Genomic DNA, 14,354 nt, shown 5'->3' with positions numbered 1-14,354 from the left:
GCTTTGTTATCGAGCACATAGCTCCACCGTGCTGCTCTGGATTGTTTTAATTCCTCCTTTGAGCAGAGCTTCTTCGCTCCGGCTATCATCATTAAAGCGCTTTCCACTGTTTCAAGAAGGCCAGATTTAGATGCAACACAGTTACCATTTAAAGCAGGAGTAATGGAGGTTTGGGAGTGACCTTGATGGAAATAGCACGCTGTCCTCTGCAAAAATGAGCTCTGCCGACTTCAACGGGGGAAAAATTAAAAGCTATTACAGCTGTGTCTTTGTGGAGGAGTCGTCTTTTATCCAACAACTGCTCAAGACTTCAGCACAATGCAGGGGATTATAATGAAATGTTCACCCTGTATCAGTATCTGTAAAACTATCTCTTCTTTTCACAGTGTGGCTCAGACTTAGAGGAAGAATTGGGGATTCATGAATCTCACTCACTTTTTTTCTCCTAATACCTGTTGAAAAAATGAACCAAGGCTGAACACCAGCATCCAAATATTACACAGTATTGCGATGTTTCCCAAAAATGCACAAATGATCCACCCACACATGATCTGCAGGAAAGACAACAGAATCACTTTTTGTTCTCTTCTACCAGGACATGTTTATTTACAGCGGCAAATGACAGGAGTCACAAGTGTTTCCACAGGTACGTACAGAGAGACATCAATAGTTCCCACCTCCTGCACAAAGCACACTCAGCAGGGACAGTCCAGGGGACAAGGGAGCATGGGGACAAGAGGACATACACTGTACACTGAGCTCAAACACACCTGTTTTACCCCCTACAGAAAAAGGAAGAGTTGGTGGAAGGAGGAGGAGGAAGGAGGACAAGAGGAGAGGAGAGGAAAGGAAAGGGGGCTAGGTATTTCGACTCATATTCAAATACAAAAGAACATGTACAAATCGTATAGCCTCCAGGCACTGTGCTCCTTTATTTACAGTCGTTGTAACAGGCAGCGGGACCACTCCATGGCAGGACCATCCGTTTGAGATACGCAGGTACAAGGGCTCGCTGTGAGGAAACAAAGCCAGCTCTATGAGGTCTGAGATAAAAACCGGTGGAGTCTGAGAGGCAGGAGGGGCCGGCGGTGGCGGTGGCAGACACATGCGGAGTGGAGTGCTGCAGCCTGGGGGGAATTAATCATTGTCGAGAACTACATAATCAGGTTTTACCTATCGGAGCGCGCCGTGAGAGCTCTCGCCAAGTCACTCCACACTGAAAGAAGAACACTCACAGCACTTGGACATTCATACTTGGCACGTGGTCGTGAACTTGTAGAGCTGATGAGTGGACTCTGTCATTAATCTAATATAAATAACTCAACAAAAGAAGAAATAAATTAAAATAAAGCCAGAGGAGGTTATTTTAAATTAGGAGGCTCTCAAATGAACACACTCTTACAAAGATGACTTACAGTACGTGCAGATACATTCAACAAACATACATGCAACCTGATTCATGTAGACAAGTGTTAACACCCGCACATGCATGTATGCACACACACACACACACACCCTCACACACACACAATGATGCATATAACACTGACTTATCCAGATTTGCTGCCAGTCTGCATGACGTTTGCGTGACATCAAAAGTTGCACACGTCTGCTTCTTTCCAGTGTCGTCGACTACAACCTACATTCCTGTCACTACATTTCCCAGAATTCACAGCATCACAAAGAAATTCCTGACACATTCTGTGCTGCGTGGAAAAAACTCATCTGATGGTCGACACTGCTGAAGCGGCATTAGGCCTCAAGAGAGGACGGGAAAAAACAGAAGGCACACTAATGCCGTAATTACCGTCTGCACTGAAATGCTGTGAAAATAGCCTCTGGGATGTTTTTTCTTTTTTTTTTAAGGGAAACAAATGAGTGAAAATAAAAAGCAGTAGAACACCGTCACTGAACTTTCGACTGAAACACAACAAAAGAAGGAGGAAATGAGGAGAACAGAAACAGCTTGAGGAGTGTTCACGAGGAAAAAGCCAAGCCTGTTGCATTTTTGAAAAAAGACACATCCTTTCAGGTATATTTACATAAAAGCTTTGTAAAATATTCTTTTTTTTCACCTATGTACAACACATGACAACATCAGAGAGATTGAGATCAGGAACAAAAGTTTAAAAAAAAAAAAAGCTTGTGAAGAAATCAGAAACATCCATGTCAGACGTGTTGAACGTGGTTTTTACTCACTGCCCTCTGCGGCGACCTCTCAGGGCGTACGTGGGGGAGCATTTGACTCTCATGACTGGTAACTAACTTGATTTCAAGGTGCACGTCAGCTTGCAGAAACATACTTTTGCACTTTTTGTTCAAAAACAAATCTGCTTTCATTAAGGAGTGTTGATTTCCTGCATGATCCACAGTAGCCCTTCAGAAAGCCATGCTAATCAAAAACAACAACAAAAAAGTGAATTCTTTTTAATAATTTATGGTTGCATCCAATTTGAGACGCCTTTTCACCACTTCTCATGAGTCAATGTGACTTGAATCATAAAATCCTTGAAATTCCTTTTTGCTACTCAAGCTAGCTCCAGCCTGGAACGCTTTAGCGCGAGCCTCGTTAGCCCAACGCCTCACACCGCGGGAATGAAAAGTGAGAGCGTTATCGGTGTGGAGAGGGGTTTATCGCCTGCGTGGGAGTCTCAAAGAAAGAAAAGAAAACGGGGAAAAAAATCAACAAATATGACCAGACAAATAAAATACAATCATTTATCAACAGGATCTTTCCAGTGATGCCATGTTTTTGAGGAACATGATACATATATCACTCAGGGTGTCTAAAAGTTTGACCCTTCTTTCTCTTTCTTCTATTTTCTCCGTATTATTTGTATTTACACATGCCTTTCTCTGGGGCATCGTTATAAACAGATATGGTATGTTTCTCCACTATTTTCCAGTGCTGTAGTTTCTCTGGGTTTTGGTCTCGTGATCCGAAAATGTTCTTTTGGTGGCGGGAGGGGGCGGGGGGACCCTCGGACCCATTTTACGCTTTGCTGTCGTCGGGCTTTGTGTGGATGCTGTTGTCGCTGTGCACTTTGATTTCAATCGTATCCGGCTTGAGAGACTCTTTTCCATTTTCTTCCTTCAGCGGAAGTTTCCTGAAAAAAGAGAGAAGACGGTGAAATTGGAAAGAGGAGGGAGAGTGTGGGAGTGTGTGTGGGGGGGTGATTTCACAGCTAGTTGATTACAGGAACTTAAAGCACACATACAGTTAATGTGCACAGGTACAGACAGAAGAGTGAGCACCTACGTGATGTTTTTGTATGGAGCAGGCACATACATAAACGTTCACTAAATTAAGACTGAATCAGGAGGGAGCGTGGGCTTAATGGTTTCCTACTAAATGTACTTTTTTGCTTTTAAGCCCACTGGTAATCATCTTTTAGACCTTTTGGTGTGTGAATGAGTCGCCCCCGACGGTATTATCAAAGCCCAATTTAATTGAAATAAAAGGAAGCAGGGTTATTAAATATGAACGCCTCCAAAGGTAGCACTCATCTTGTGGCTCACTTTGGCCTGGATGGCTGAGGGTCTGTGCTGAAATGACCGCTTATACACAGCAACTCTCAAGGAATTCAAAGAGATTCGTTGATTCCTGAGTATCTACACTCCCAACATCATGACTGATCTGAAGCTATACTCCATCAACGGTGAGACCTTCAACAAAACACTACTCGGGAACAGGTGCTGAAAGGTAGGGTCAACAGGAGTTTTTGTTACTTGTTAGTAAATGCAACATTCAAACTAGGCTCCTCCTCCTTGGCTCAGTGCCAGCTGCAGCACACACCCACAGCCTCTGACCATGACTATGTGAACACACTAGCCCAGCAACCACTTGTAGCATCGCGTTTCTACCTGGGAGAGACTTGAGAGCAGTGCACCTGACTTAGCATGTTAGCACAAGCTAATCACAGGTATTTGACACATGCCATCTTGTGTCGCTCTTCATCCTGTGCTGCTCTCCAGGTGGGTGAAAGTCGAGCCAAGCTTCACTCTCGTTTAGGAAAAAGCTTTATCTGCGTTCACTTCATGCTATGTAGCCGCTAGGGATAGCTTCTTCCACTTGCTATTATCAACACACAAAGTCACTTGCACACTGGGCATGCTAAGATTGGCTGAGGTAACCACACTAACGCAATCAAAAAAAACAACAACAAACAGGCTGAGGCAGACACAGACACTGACACAGAAGACGATTCCTGAAAAAGTCGACAATTTATCTCATAGGAAATTTCTGTGGACCCTAGCTTTAAAGTCAAGCTTCCCTTTCAAAATAAAAGCAGCACCCATCCTGAGTGAACACAGCCATGCCAGCACATGAATGATGGAGAAGTCTATTTTCAGCGAGCTGCTTCAGGATTTAACACACCCCGTGTGTGAATCCAGAATATTAAACTCAGAGCTACAACGGGCTCAAACTCAACAGTTTATCAAATTTTTACAGCAGCTGTCACATTCCAAACATCATCAGCACCTCATTTCTCTCCTCACTGTGCAGTTAGCTTGCAGGTTGTTCTCACTTTCTCAGAGCTCTGCTCTCATTTTCTCTGCCTGCGTCGACCTGAATAACATCAGCCCTGCTCCCTACTCGCTGTTGATTTGATTCATTTAGAGGGAGAAAAAAATCAAATATACATGCATGTGTTGGAAAGCAGGAGCCGTTTGATTAGCCGGCTGCTTCCACATCCTGCACGAGCCTGAGAATTCATCAGGAGGAGATCACAGCGCTATCTTTATGATAATGTGGCGGTGAGATGAGGATCGAAGCGGCCGGCGTTTCCAGGGACATGATGTATGTGAGCTAAAGCTTGGTGAAAAAGCTACTTATCATAATGCAGTTAAAAGAGAGATGAGTAATAGTGGGGACGGAGGAACACAATGCCGTAACGTGACTTAAATCGCTGCAATTTATAACATGCAGCAGAGCTTTGTGTGAGGTATGTGTTTGCTTTTAATGAGCCATATTTATACTGAATGTTGCTCTCAAACATGCTGCATTTTTAGTAAACAGGCTCATAATCAGGCATTATCTGCAGGAAAAGACGGATCAGTCTTTCTTCTGTGCTGTTACAGGTTGTTTCTGCGGGATTCTACGTGTGCTACAGTGTTTGGGATCATGAATGTAAAGCAGCAGCTCTGCATGTTTCTAATAAACTCAAATATTGCAGAGAGGGTTCCTCTTTGGTTGAGTGGTGAGTGTTAAAGTTGCCACACAGTGCAGCCAATTTCATGTCCCATTAGCCCCATGCAAACCCAGATTGGACTCATGTTCAGATGAGGACACATGGGGAGAGTCTGGTCCAGCACGGTTAAAGTCAGAGGCATCCAGGACTGGATGCTCTGGGAGATCCTGTAATGGCGCCTCATTTCTCTGCAGTATTCCCAGAAAGAAGTGTACACACACACACACATGCGCGTCCCCTTTAGAGGTTACACTCAAAACAAAGTCCAGGACACAAAGCAAACAGCACAAGCTGCAGCTCTGTGACAGCTTCTCTTTGATAGTGCCGCAGGAGGCGGCGGCTGCGTGCACCTCATGGAGGGCTGGGGAGATATCATGCAGATGTGTGTTTGTAATCTGTAAGCTTCTAAGTGACACCAAAGCACAGCGGGGGCCACTTGTTCTTGCCTCTGCTGACGTTAATTAAGCACAAGGCCGCGCATGCAGGCCGGAAACGCTGGGCCAATCTCTGCGTCTCACAAAGATAAATAAGTAGGCCTGGGGTCTAAAGCGCAGCGTGTTGTTTACATGCTTATCTTTATCTTTACATGCACATTTATTCCTCCTGAAGGGATATTTATCACAGCTGACCCTGAGACTCTTACAGTGAGCTTCCTGGCGTCCAAAGACTCTGAGAGTTTGTTACCTGAGAGGAAAAACCTTCCTCTCTTTCCTTCCCTTTCAGCTCCTCGGCTCAACCGGCTTTCTGTTTGCGCAGGAGTTCAGATGGAGCACGGCAAAGTCACACTTAATTAAATGTCACACGTCTGAGCCTGACGCTCCGGAGTTTCGAATTAAAGCGCTCTCTTCATGTCAATAACACAAACTGTCTCCTGAAAAGTTTGCACAATCATGGATCTCTGTATCCTCTTTAATGATGAGCGCTTTTTTTTATTTTTTTTTTCACAGCCTGACAAAGACAAAGAGGGGGAAAATGCTCTGGCTTGCATATTAAAAAATGCAATGTAGCACTAAACGCTAAAGCAGTAATTACAGCAGGGCCATCTAATCATGGATGACTGACCTAAGTAGTTACAATCCATCAATTTTAATTAGTTCACAGTGGCTTTAACTTCATTTAAGTTAGCTAAGCAGCCTTTCACTATTTTACCATGAAAAAACAGCATTAAAGCAACCAGCTATACCTTTTTTGAAATGCCGATGAAGAAACGCTCAATCATTCATAATCTGGTTTCTATGGTGTCAAAATGCTGCCACAAGATGGTGCTTTAGCTCTGGTTTGTGTTATTGATTTACTACCCAGATGTAAACAAGCACAGCATCACATGTAGAAGCTGCACCTGATGCTAGCTCTGCTTATGATAATATGATGCTTTTCCCTCCAAGAATCAAAATAAAAACAAAGGGCTTTAAAATCCAACGGTCGACTTATCCTGAAAGTTTGCTCAGTTTTTCAGTCACTAACTTCCTGAGGAAACAGAAACATCAGCACAAGCTTCTCCTGCACCACTGTGGTGAAAGTACACATTGTGACACTTTGTTTGTTTCAGAGTGACTCTTCCTATTCCCTAAACTTTCCCTCACCCTAACATTGAGTATTGGCACACAGCTCTTCAATTAAAAGCTCATTACGCTTGGTGCTCAGGTGAGGACTGAACGCCCGTGTGGCGCTGTACTTTGTGTTCTTTCCGAAGGGCACACAGATGCACAAATCTATTCCCTGATCGCTGACTGACAGGAGGGGCTGGGTGAGGAAGCAATGAGGTAAGACAGCAACAGCTTGGGATAAATATGTGTTGAATCTTTTGAGTTCTAGTTTAAAGTCCAGCATAAAAAGTTGTCCCAGACTTCTTCACATGTCCACAGGGTCTTCTGACATAACAGCACAAAGTCAAGAAGTTGCACTCATCACTTAAAAAAAAAAAAAGAAGTGAGTGCAGAGTCAACAAGGCCGCCGCCAACAAGTCTTTCAACTCTCCCCGAGGTCTTTTCGGACTGATCCTGATTCATAACACAAAGACGGCCTCACATCCTCCATCTGGGATGAAACCACACGGCTGAGGGAGGACACTTGGCCGCTCGCGCTGAGGTGAGAAAACGGTCAGAGAAAACCTGAAACAGCCTCTGATGTGTCCCACTTATCAGCCTCCTAATTTAAGGTTCAGCTCATGCTATTCATCACTGTGTGCGCGCTTGTCGATAGCATTGATATTGCTGCGCAGGGTTTGCTTGTCTTTACAACTTATTACCCCTCAGCGACTCCAGACTTGCTCTATTGACGTCCTGTGACTCAGTAGGAGTGTCTGAGCTTTGTATTAACTCGAGCGTGATCTTATTGCTCTCACTTCAGTTCACTGCTCTGACTCATGCCGCGCTGGATGGCTGCTGCGTTACGTCAGATGCAACTTTTATACAGCCGGTGGCTTATTTTTGGCTTCTTTTCTGTCAGCTGTAAAACAAGCTGTGAGCAGACTTCTGTGTACAGAGGGGTTATAAACTCCTCACAGGAGCGGGAAACAGATGAGATGAGAGGTAAACATCTCACATCTTTAATTTTTGCAGCATCCTGCCAGATGTGCATTTAAAGAAAGACCTGTAACACATCATTTAGGAGGAAAGACTGAGCATGCAAACACAGGGACAAGAGGTCAGACTTCAATCTGATGAGATTTACTAATCTGAGTTTGCATTTAAAGGGCCATGCCACGTTTTATATGTGAAGTCTGATTTTATTTTTTTTTAAAGCAGGGGTTCTTAAACTTTTTTTAGACTATACACCACTTTAATGTTAAACATTTTCCTGGTTATTAGCATAGTATTAATACTATTTAATTATGTACTATATAGTATTTTGCAACCATAGAATTAGCTACATTTATTCTATTAAAGTAATTAACTTTTTAATTTAAAGGCAGTGGTGTGCATAGAGGGGGGGCAGGAAGGGTGGCCAACCCCCTCCTAGCCCAATTGTTGAAAAACACAGGCAGAAATGCCCTGATGGGAGCAAAAAAGTGTTCCTAAGTGCCTTCATGGTTGGCAAAACTCAATAAACTGCCCTCTTGGCTGACAAAAATTACGCTATAGGTGCCCTTTTTCATTCTCTTTGCCCCTGCCCTTTAAAAAGTCTGTCCACGCCACTGGACCAAGGTGTTTTTTTGGTTTGGAGATGAATTAAAAAGTTGAATTTTTCTTTTTTCTTTTTATTTCTTTTTATTAATTTTTTAAAATTATTTTTATTTTATTTTTTCTTATTATTTTTTTATTTTTTCTTTTAAGTCATTTTTTTTTCCTTATTATTTTTTTATTTTTTTGATAATTAATTAATTAAGTTTTATCATATTTTTTTTTTAGTTGTTTTTTTTTTTTAATCATCGCACACTGTAAAGTAATAAGTGATTGCTGACACCACTTTGAGAAACACTGTCTTAAAGGGCCAGCACACTACAGGAATCCCAGGTTGCACAGAAGAAGATGCATAAATGACAACATCCTCCTGCACTTTATGTGAAGTCCAGATTCCTCTTTTGTATTTGTGGGGGTAAAGAAGCTGCAGCTGTAACGCGCGGCGGGTAAACGCCTGTGTGAGATGCTGCTACAGTAGCTGCTCCGACATAAAGCCGGGGAACATTCTGCAGGCAGTCACTCAGCCCTCCAGCGCTGTGAGGGTAGTGACTCAGCAAAAGTCAACCCCCAAACCAACACAGACACCATCACACCACCACCTCCTCCTTCTTTCCTTCTCTCATTCACTGTGCCCTCTCTTTGCACCCCAGACGCACGGCTGGTGCGCTGACAGCTCTGACAAAAGTGGCACTGCTGTGGCCTGAATCACGCTCAGCAGGTGCTTTGCTAGCATAAAAAAGGTAGCATCTGAAAACCAGTTAGAGGTTGTATTAAACAGAGGTGGGCTTTGAGTGCATGCAGGCTCAGGCGGGGCGTAAAGTATGTGTTTGCTCATACAAAATAGACATGCAGCTATATGAGAGTCAGACTTCTGCATGCATGATTTATGGAAAAAAGCACGACACAGTTAATATTTCACACATGCAGGATAAAAACACACACAGGATGCATGCAAAGAGGATACTTCAAAGGTGAACTCACAGCACATTGTATGAAACGCACTGATGTTAGTGAAGAAGACATAATCAAAGACATACTGTGGCTGAAAGGGTGGTTGGGCGGCTGTTGTAGGTGTACCTACAGTAAATGGTAGAAAGAAGCCTCCTTTCTTATTCTTTTCTCATTCACAGTCAATTTGTTTAAGAGGACTCAGAGAGGAGACACTCAGAGCACAAAGAAAAATTGTGACACTTTTCATCCTTGACAAGTTTAAAAAAAAAATAAGAGAACTTCTTTTCACATTAAATTCTTGTTTTTCTGTCTAAAGCTGCAGGTCCTAAAGCAATCTTTGCAGAGATTTTACAACAGCAGTTGCTAGAGTGACCTATTGTAACCCACAAGCATCAAGATACACCCACAGCAGATGCTCCCTCTGCAAGCATGAATGACCCGGTGACTGACAAACACTGAAACGTTCCCCACTGCTACCATCCAGAAATCAAAACATTTCATCGAAGGGGTTAAAGTTCCTGGAGGAGAAAACAATCCAGAGAGAGGAATACTCACAGGTAGGCGGCCTTGCCCTCCTCGATGTCCTTGCCCTTGCCGCTGGTGGCTGTTTTCTTGCTGCAGAGCGTGCGCGTGATGCACATGAGCAGGCCGCAGTGGCGCAGGAAGAAGCAGCTGACGTCCACCAGCACGAGCAGCAGCAGCAGCGCTCCCAGGCCCAGGCCCACCACCGCGCCCAGCCCCAGGCCGCTGAACAGGGATTCTGCTAAGGCAGGGAAACACACACGCAGACACACAACACAGGGAGGGAAAGAAAAAGACAGAGAGGTGGAAACACTGTTAGCAATTCTTTTCAAAACAGAGAGGTCAGGGTCAGGTGAGGAGCAGGCAGGAGCTCAGCCGCCCGCACAAGGACGTGTCCTCAGGTTGGGCGCCTGCTGATCTAAATCCTGAGGTCAGTTTTCTTGCTACGCCTCCTCCCACGCCCATACATGGAGGGTGTAACACTGCTGGATGTGTCTCACCCTTGCAAAAGTTTTTCCTGTGCTTACTTTGAAAAGCTCCACAAGGTCAGAGGATTCCTCCGGAGCCAGCTGGAGAGTTTCCAACACCTAGATAAGTGCTAATCCACTGCGTCTCGCAATCCTCAGCGGAGGATCTGGATTATTTGTGTGATTCCACGAAATCATCAAAACAAATCTGGTTCAACTTTAAGATGCAAAGACGAGGAGATTCAGAGATGTAAAGAAAAGGGAGAAAGGGATCTAGAGGAGGTAGAGGCTGAGGAGTTTGCTCCTTTCTTCTCCTGCCCTCAGGTAGCACATCTACCAACTCCATCCTGTGCCAGGTGTCAGCATCTCAGGTTCTCAGGTGCAGGAGTTGGTGCACTCTTTCAGCGATACCGCACCGCTTTCCCAGCTCAAAGAAACAAACATCAGCATTACCATAGCCCCCATGTCCGCTGGGTGCCTCTTATTTCATAGCTCGCAGCACTAAGCGGATCCATGGGGCAGCAAAGTAGGAATTTTCCTGTAAAAGTTGAAATAGTTTCTCTGCAAGCGGTCGGAACTCGGCGCTCTGAAACTCATCGGGCTCCCGGCTCAGTCGGGGAACAAACAGCCGGTGCCTGCTTTCAATTGAAAGTAATGAGAAAATGAAGGCAGTGCGGCAAAGAGGGGCTCCCAGCGGGTTTCGGCTGAATAGAGCCGTGCCCTTAAGTGATCCTGGGGTTGAGCAAACTGAACATCCAGTGCAGGATCACTGCTGACAGCTGGAGGTCAGACCTTGCCAGGAGTAATCAGCGAGGGAAGAGTGAGGGTGGGAGAACTTTCCTACTTAAGGATGCTCTCATATGGGTGCTCAGTGGTCTGTGAGGGAAAACGAGGGATCAGACATTAATATGAAGGTGTTCGCACTAAGAGGGCGGTGAGTGGTGAAGTCTGGCACCTCGGAGTTAAAAAAAGACCCCCGGGAGCGAGGAGGGCACTCCGCCAGAGCTGGTCTCCTCTCCCGTGTGGCAAAACAGAACAGAGCGTGTGCTGAATGCAGACGAGTGAAGCAGCCTCCAGTTTTTATACTCACACCTACATACTGTACATTTGACAGAAAGATGAGAATAAATGTGTTTACAGTCTGCGGCTGTATGGAAGGAACCCAAAGCAGTCCTTACAAAACTTTAAAAACTCAAAAAGAGGAGAGTTTAAACCCCTGTGAGAAGGCGACGTCACGTCTGAGGCACAAAACAGATCCCTGAAGTTCATTCATTCAGTCATTCATTCATTCATTCAAACCTTTTTTGGCAGGAAGTTGTTTTAAATACAGCCTGATAAAGAGATTTCAAATAGGATTGCGATGTTTTGAATGCAAAATGAAATTAATAAAGGGATATTTCACCAAAATAGACACAACACAAACACAACAATAGATGAAGTACAGATGCTCTAGCTCTCAACTTTCCAAAGCTACTCTCTTATTAACCAAACCTGCACAGCCAAAGTATGAGATACATCTTAAAATCTAAAGAATCAAAAAGACATTAAGGTTACCTTCATTTTCAATATCGTTGAGATCACGGACATTGAATGAACAAATAAAAATAAACAACACAAATAACTCAGTTTCAGTGGGAGGAACGGTGATCTGTAATCAAGGTCTTAAACTTTGTAAGAGTAAGGGGCACAAATAAAAATACAGATTTGCTGAATTCACTGTAGACTCAGGGGGCTTAAGAATGATTAAGAAATGGCCAACCAACCCTCTCATAAAGGAAACAATGGGTGCGTCTCAAAGCGATAAACTGCAGCCTCCTCTCTCCTCCGCTGCACCGGGAATACTTTTTACGTTGTCATTTTGAAGACGGTCCCAAAGTGATAATTGTGCTCAGAGGAAAGAGGAGAAAACTCGAGAGCTGGCTTTAAGGAAGTCTTTTCATAGACAGACACGCCCATATAGGGCATATCACTCTCCGATTGGACGCTGCGACATGAAACTTCACAAACACAACAGACTTTAATGAGAAAAAAGATGAGCTGAAAAAACAAGCACTGAAGATCGTTTAGAAAAGGGTCATAGAGCTGGGATTTAAAAACAATAAACAACAGCATCATCTGCGTAAAAGATGAGCATTAATGGACACGGTGAAAAGCATAGGGCCCAGAACTGACCCCTGTGGCACACCTGGATCAATCAACAAAATATCTAATTTGGCCTGACTTTGACTTCAACACACCGAGATCTCTCCGAAAAATAGTCCTGAAACCATGCACACAAAGTGTCATCCAGACCAGCACCTGGTAGTTTCTGTAACAGTAGGAAGTGATCAACTGTGTCAAACTTCTAGAGAGTTTGAGGTCAGCCTGTCCTTCAGATTTCCCAAAAATGTTGTCAACACGTCACTTACTTCTCCTCAAGAGGAGGAAGGCGGCGTGGAAGTGTGCCACCAACATTTACACCATCCATTAGCATTTGGACATGGAGAAGCTTCTTTTTACTGTTTTGGTGGTAAAACCCGACATCCTGGACCTGACGCGCAACAATAACTCAAGTTAATGTAGCAGTTTGACGCTGGCATCTTGAAAGAGAGGAATCACGTCTTTAAGGTATGAGATATGAGGTTATAAGTAATGGTACGATTGGAGGATGTTTCTGTCCCAGCAGCAGAGAGTAAACACTTCACCCTCACTGTTTCACTTTGCATCCAGAGTGCCCGAGCGCTCAGCCAAAAACATCTCAAAACGTTCCAAATCCTCAAACTCCTCTTTGGAAGTCGTCGCTGCGTGTCACGACTCAAACGACTCTCATGCCGGTGACTTTGTTCTCAACTCGGAGCCGAGACCGCAGACAAGGAGACTGGCAGCGAATCAAAGCGCAGTGAGAGACACAAAGACAAAGACCCTCTTTGGCAAAAGGAATTCCAATTAAAACACTTTGGTGAATCTGGGGGATGTGGGATTTGAAACATGGAGACTGGATCAATATTTTCTCACCGCCACAGGCTACTGTTTTGTATCTCACCTTCTCAAAGTTCATCTGAGTTAATTTGGCTGCTGAAGCCGCAGATTCGGAGGCGGTAAACAACACCTCTCCAGCTCCCCCGAAGCATCCACAGATTAGAGAAGACAGAGGGAATACTAATCCATTCGTTAAGGCTTTCTTCTCCCCAAACAGCGGCTGTATCCTTCACATTTCATATGTGTGTTTACATTCAGACGTAGCATAAAGCTGCTGTCTGTTTCAGACATTTATAACACTAGAGCAGCAGCTGTGATACTCCAAAGCAGGCGCTCGTTTTGCTGGAAAAGTTCTGGTTAAAAATCTTCCTCATTCAAAGTCCGGTGAATAAAAGTTATTTTAAAAGTCACTTTTTGGAGGGATGCCAGCAGAAACTCCTCAGCCTGAAAAGTGAAATCCATAAACATCAGAGTTTCATCCGATAAGAAGAATGGCTCTGGAGCGCTTAGCAGCAGCTTGACAGTTTGGGGTTGGGTTTTTAGATTACACGCTTGTTTATGTGCAACTGTTTTTAAGCATTACTCCAAAGTTTAGGAATATAGCTCGGAAGAAGAAGAGATTAGATGTAAAGTGGAATAGATGCACAAACTTCACGATACATTTGTTTAAAGGCTTTGAGTTATAAGAGCCTGATCATCTTGACTCTTTTCTGCCTCTTTCTAAATTCTTCTCGTAAAGTTTGTATTAAAGGATAAAAAACTCAAAAGCTGAAAAGAAACCCTCATTCTTTGCATTCAAAACCTGCTCTATAAGATGAGAGTATTGCAGGTCAGCGCTACTTGACAAAGAAAGACTTTTTTTTTTCAAGGCTGCACTTCGAGTCAGAAACAAGACGCCTTCCTCCACAGCAGCTCAGATCCCTGTGGGAGGAATTACAGCATGACAAGTGGCTTAGCTTAATAAACAGATGTGTGTGAGTGTGTGTCCAGACTGTTGTCGAGCTGGCAGGGAAGGTGCCCTCGGAAACATTAAGATGAGAGAAACCCACAGACAGCTGATTGAATCAGAAGGAGTGGACACTGTTTGTGCTCTGTGCTGATATTTCAGACGCTGCCGCCCTCCTCTATCTCTCAAAGTGCAT

General features: G+C 44.0%; 1 protein-coding gene across 5 annotated transcripts in view; it reads right to left on the bottom strand.

Moving 5' to 3' along the window:
* Nucleotides 1–586: 586 nt before the first annotated feature.
* Nucleotides 587–14,354, bottom strand: part of ncam2 (neural cell adhesion molecule 2) — a 224,407-nt gene continuing 210,639 nt past the window's right edge. For 2 of the 5 annotated variants that reach the window (XM_074664593.1, XM_074664590.1), the window contains exons 16-17: nucleotides 9,821–10,028; nucleotides 587–3,107 (exon numbers count right to left, since the gene is read on the bottom strand). In XM_074664593.1, coding sequence (XP_074520694.1) covers nucleotides 2,993–3,107; nucleotides 9,821–10,028 — 323 coding nt within the window. In that variant the 3' untranslated portion in view covers nucleotides 587–2,992. Of the gene's footprint in view, nucleotides 3,108–9,295; nucleotides 9,392–9,820; nucleotides 10,029–14,354 lie in introns of all 5 variants that reach the window. The other 3 variants (XM_074664594.1, XM_074664592.1, XM_074664591.1) reach the window with 3 other exon arrangements.

Source organism: Halichoeres trimaculatus, unplaced genomic scaffold, assembly GCF_033239565.1.
Source record: "Halichoeres trimaculatus isolate MK-OKI-2021-1 unplaced genomic scaffold, fHalTri1.1 fHalTri1_scaffold_24, whole genome shotgun sequence".
NCBI lineage: Eukaryota > Metazoa > Chordata > Actinopteri > Labriformes > Labridae > Halichoeres > Halichoeres trimaculatus.
Note: the sequence above shows the minus strand (reverse complement) of the source record. Positions and strands in the feature narration are given on the sequence as shown.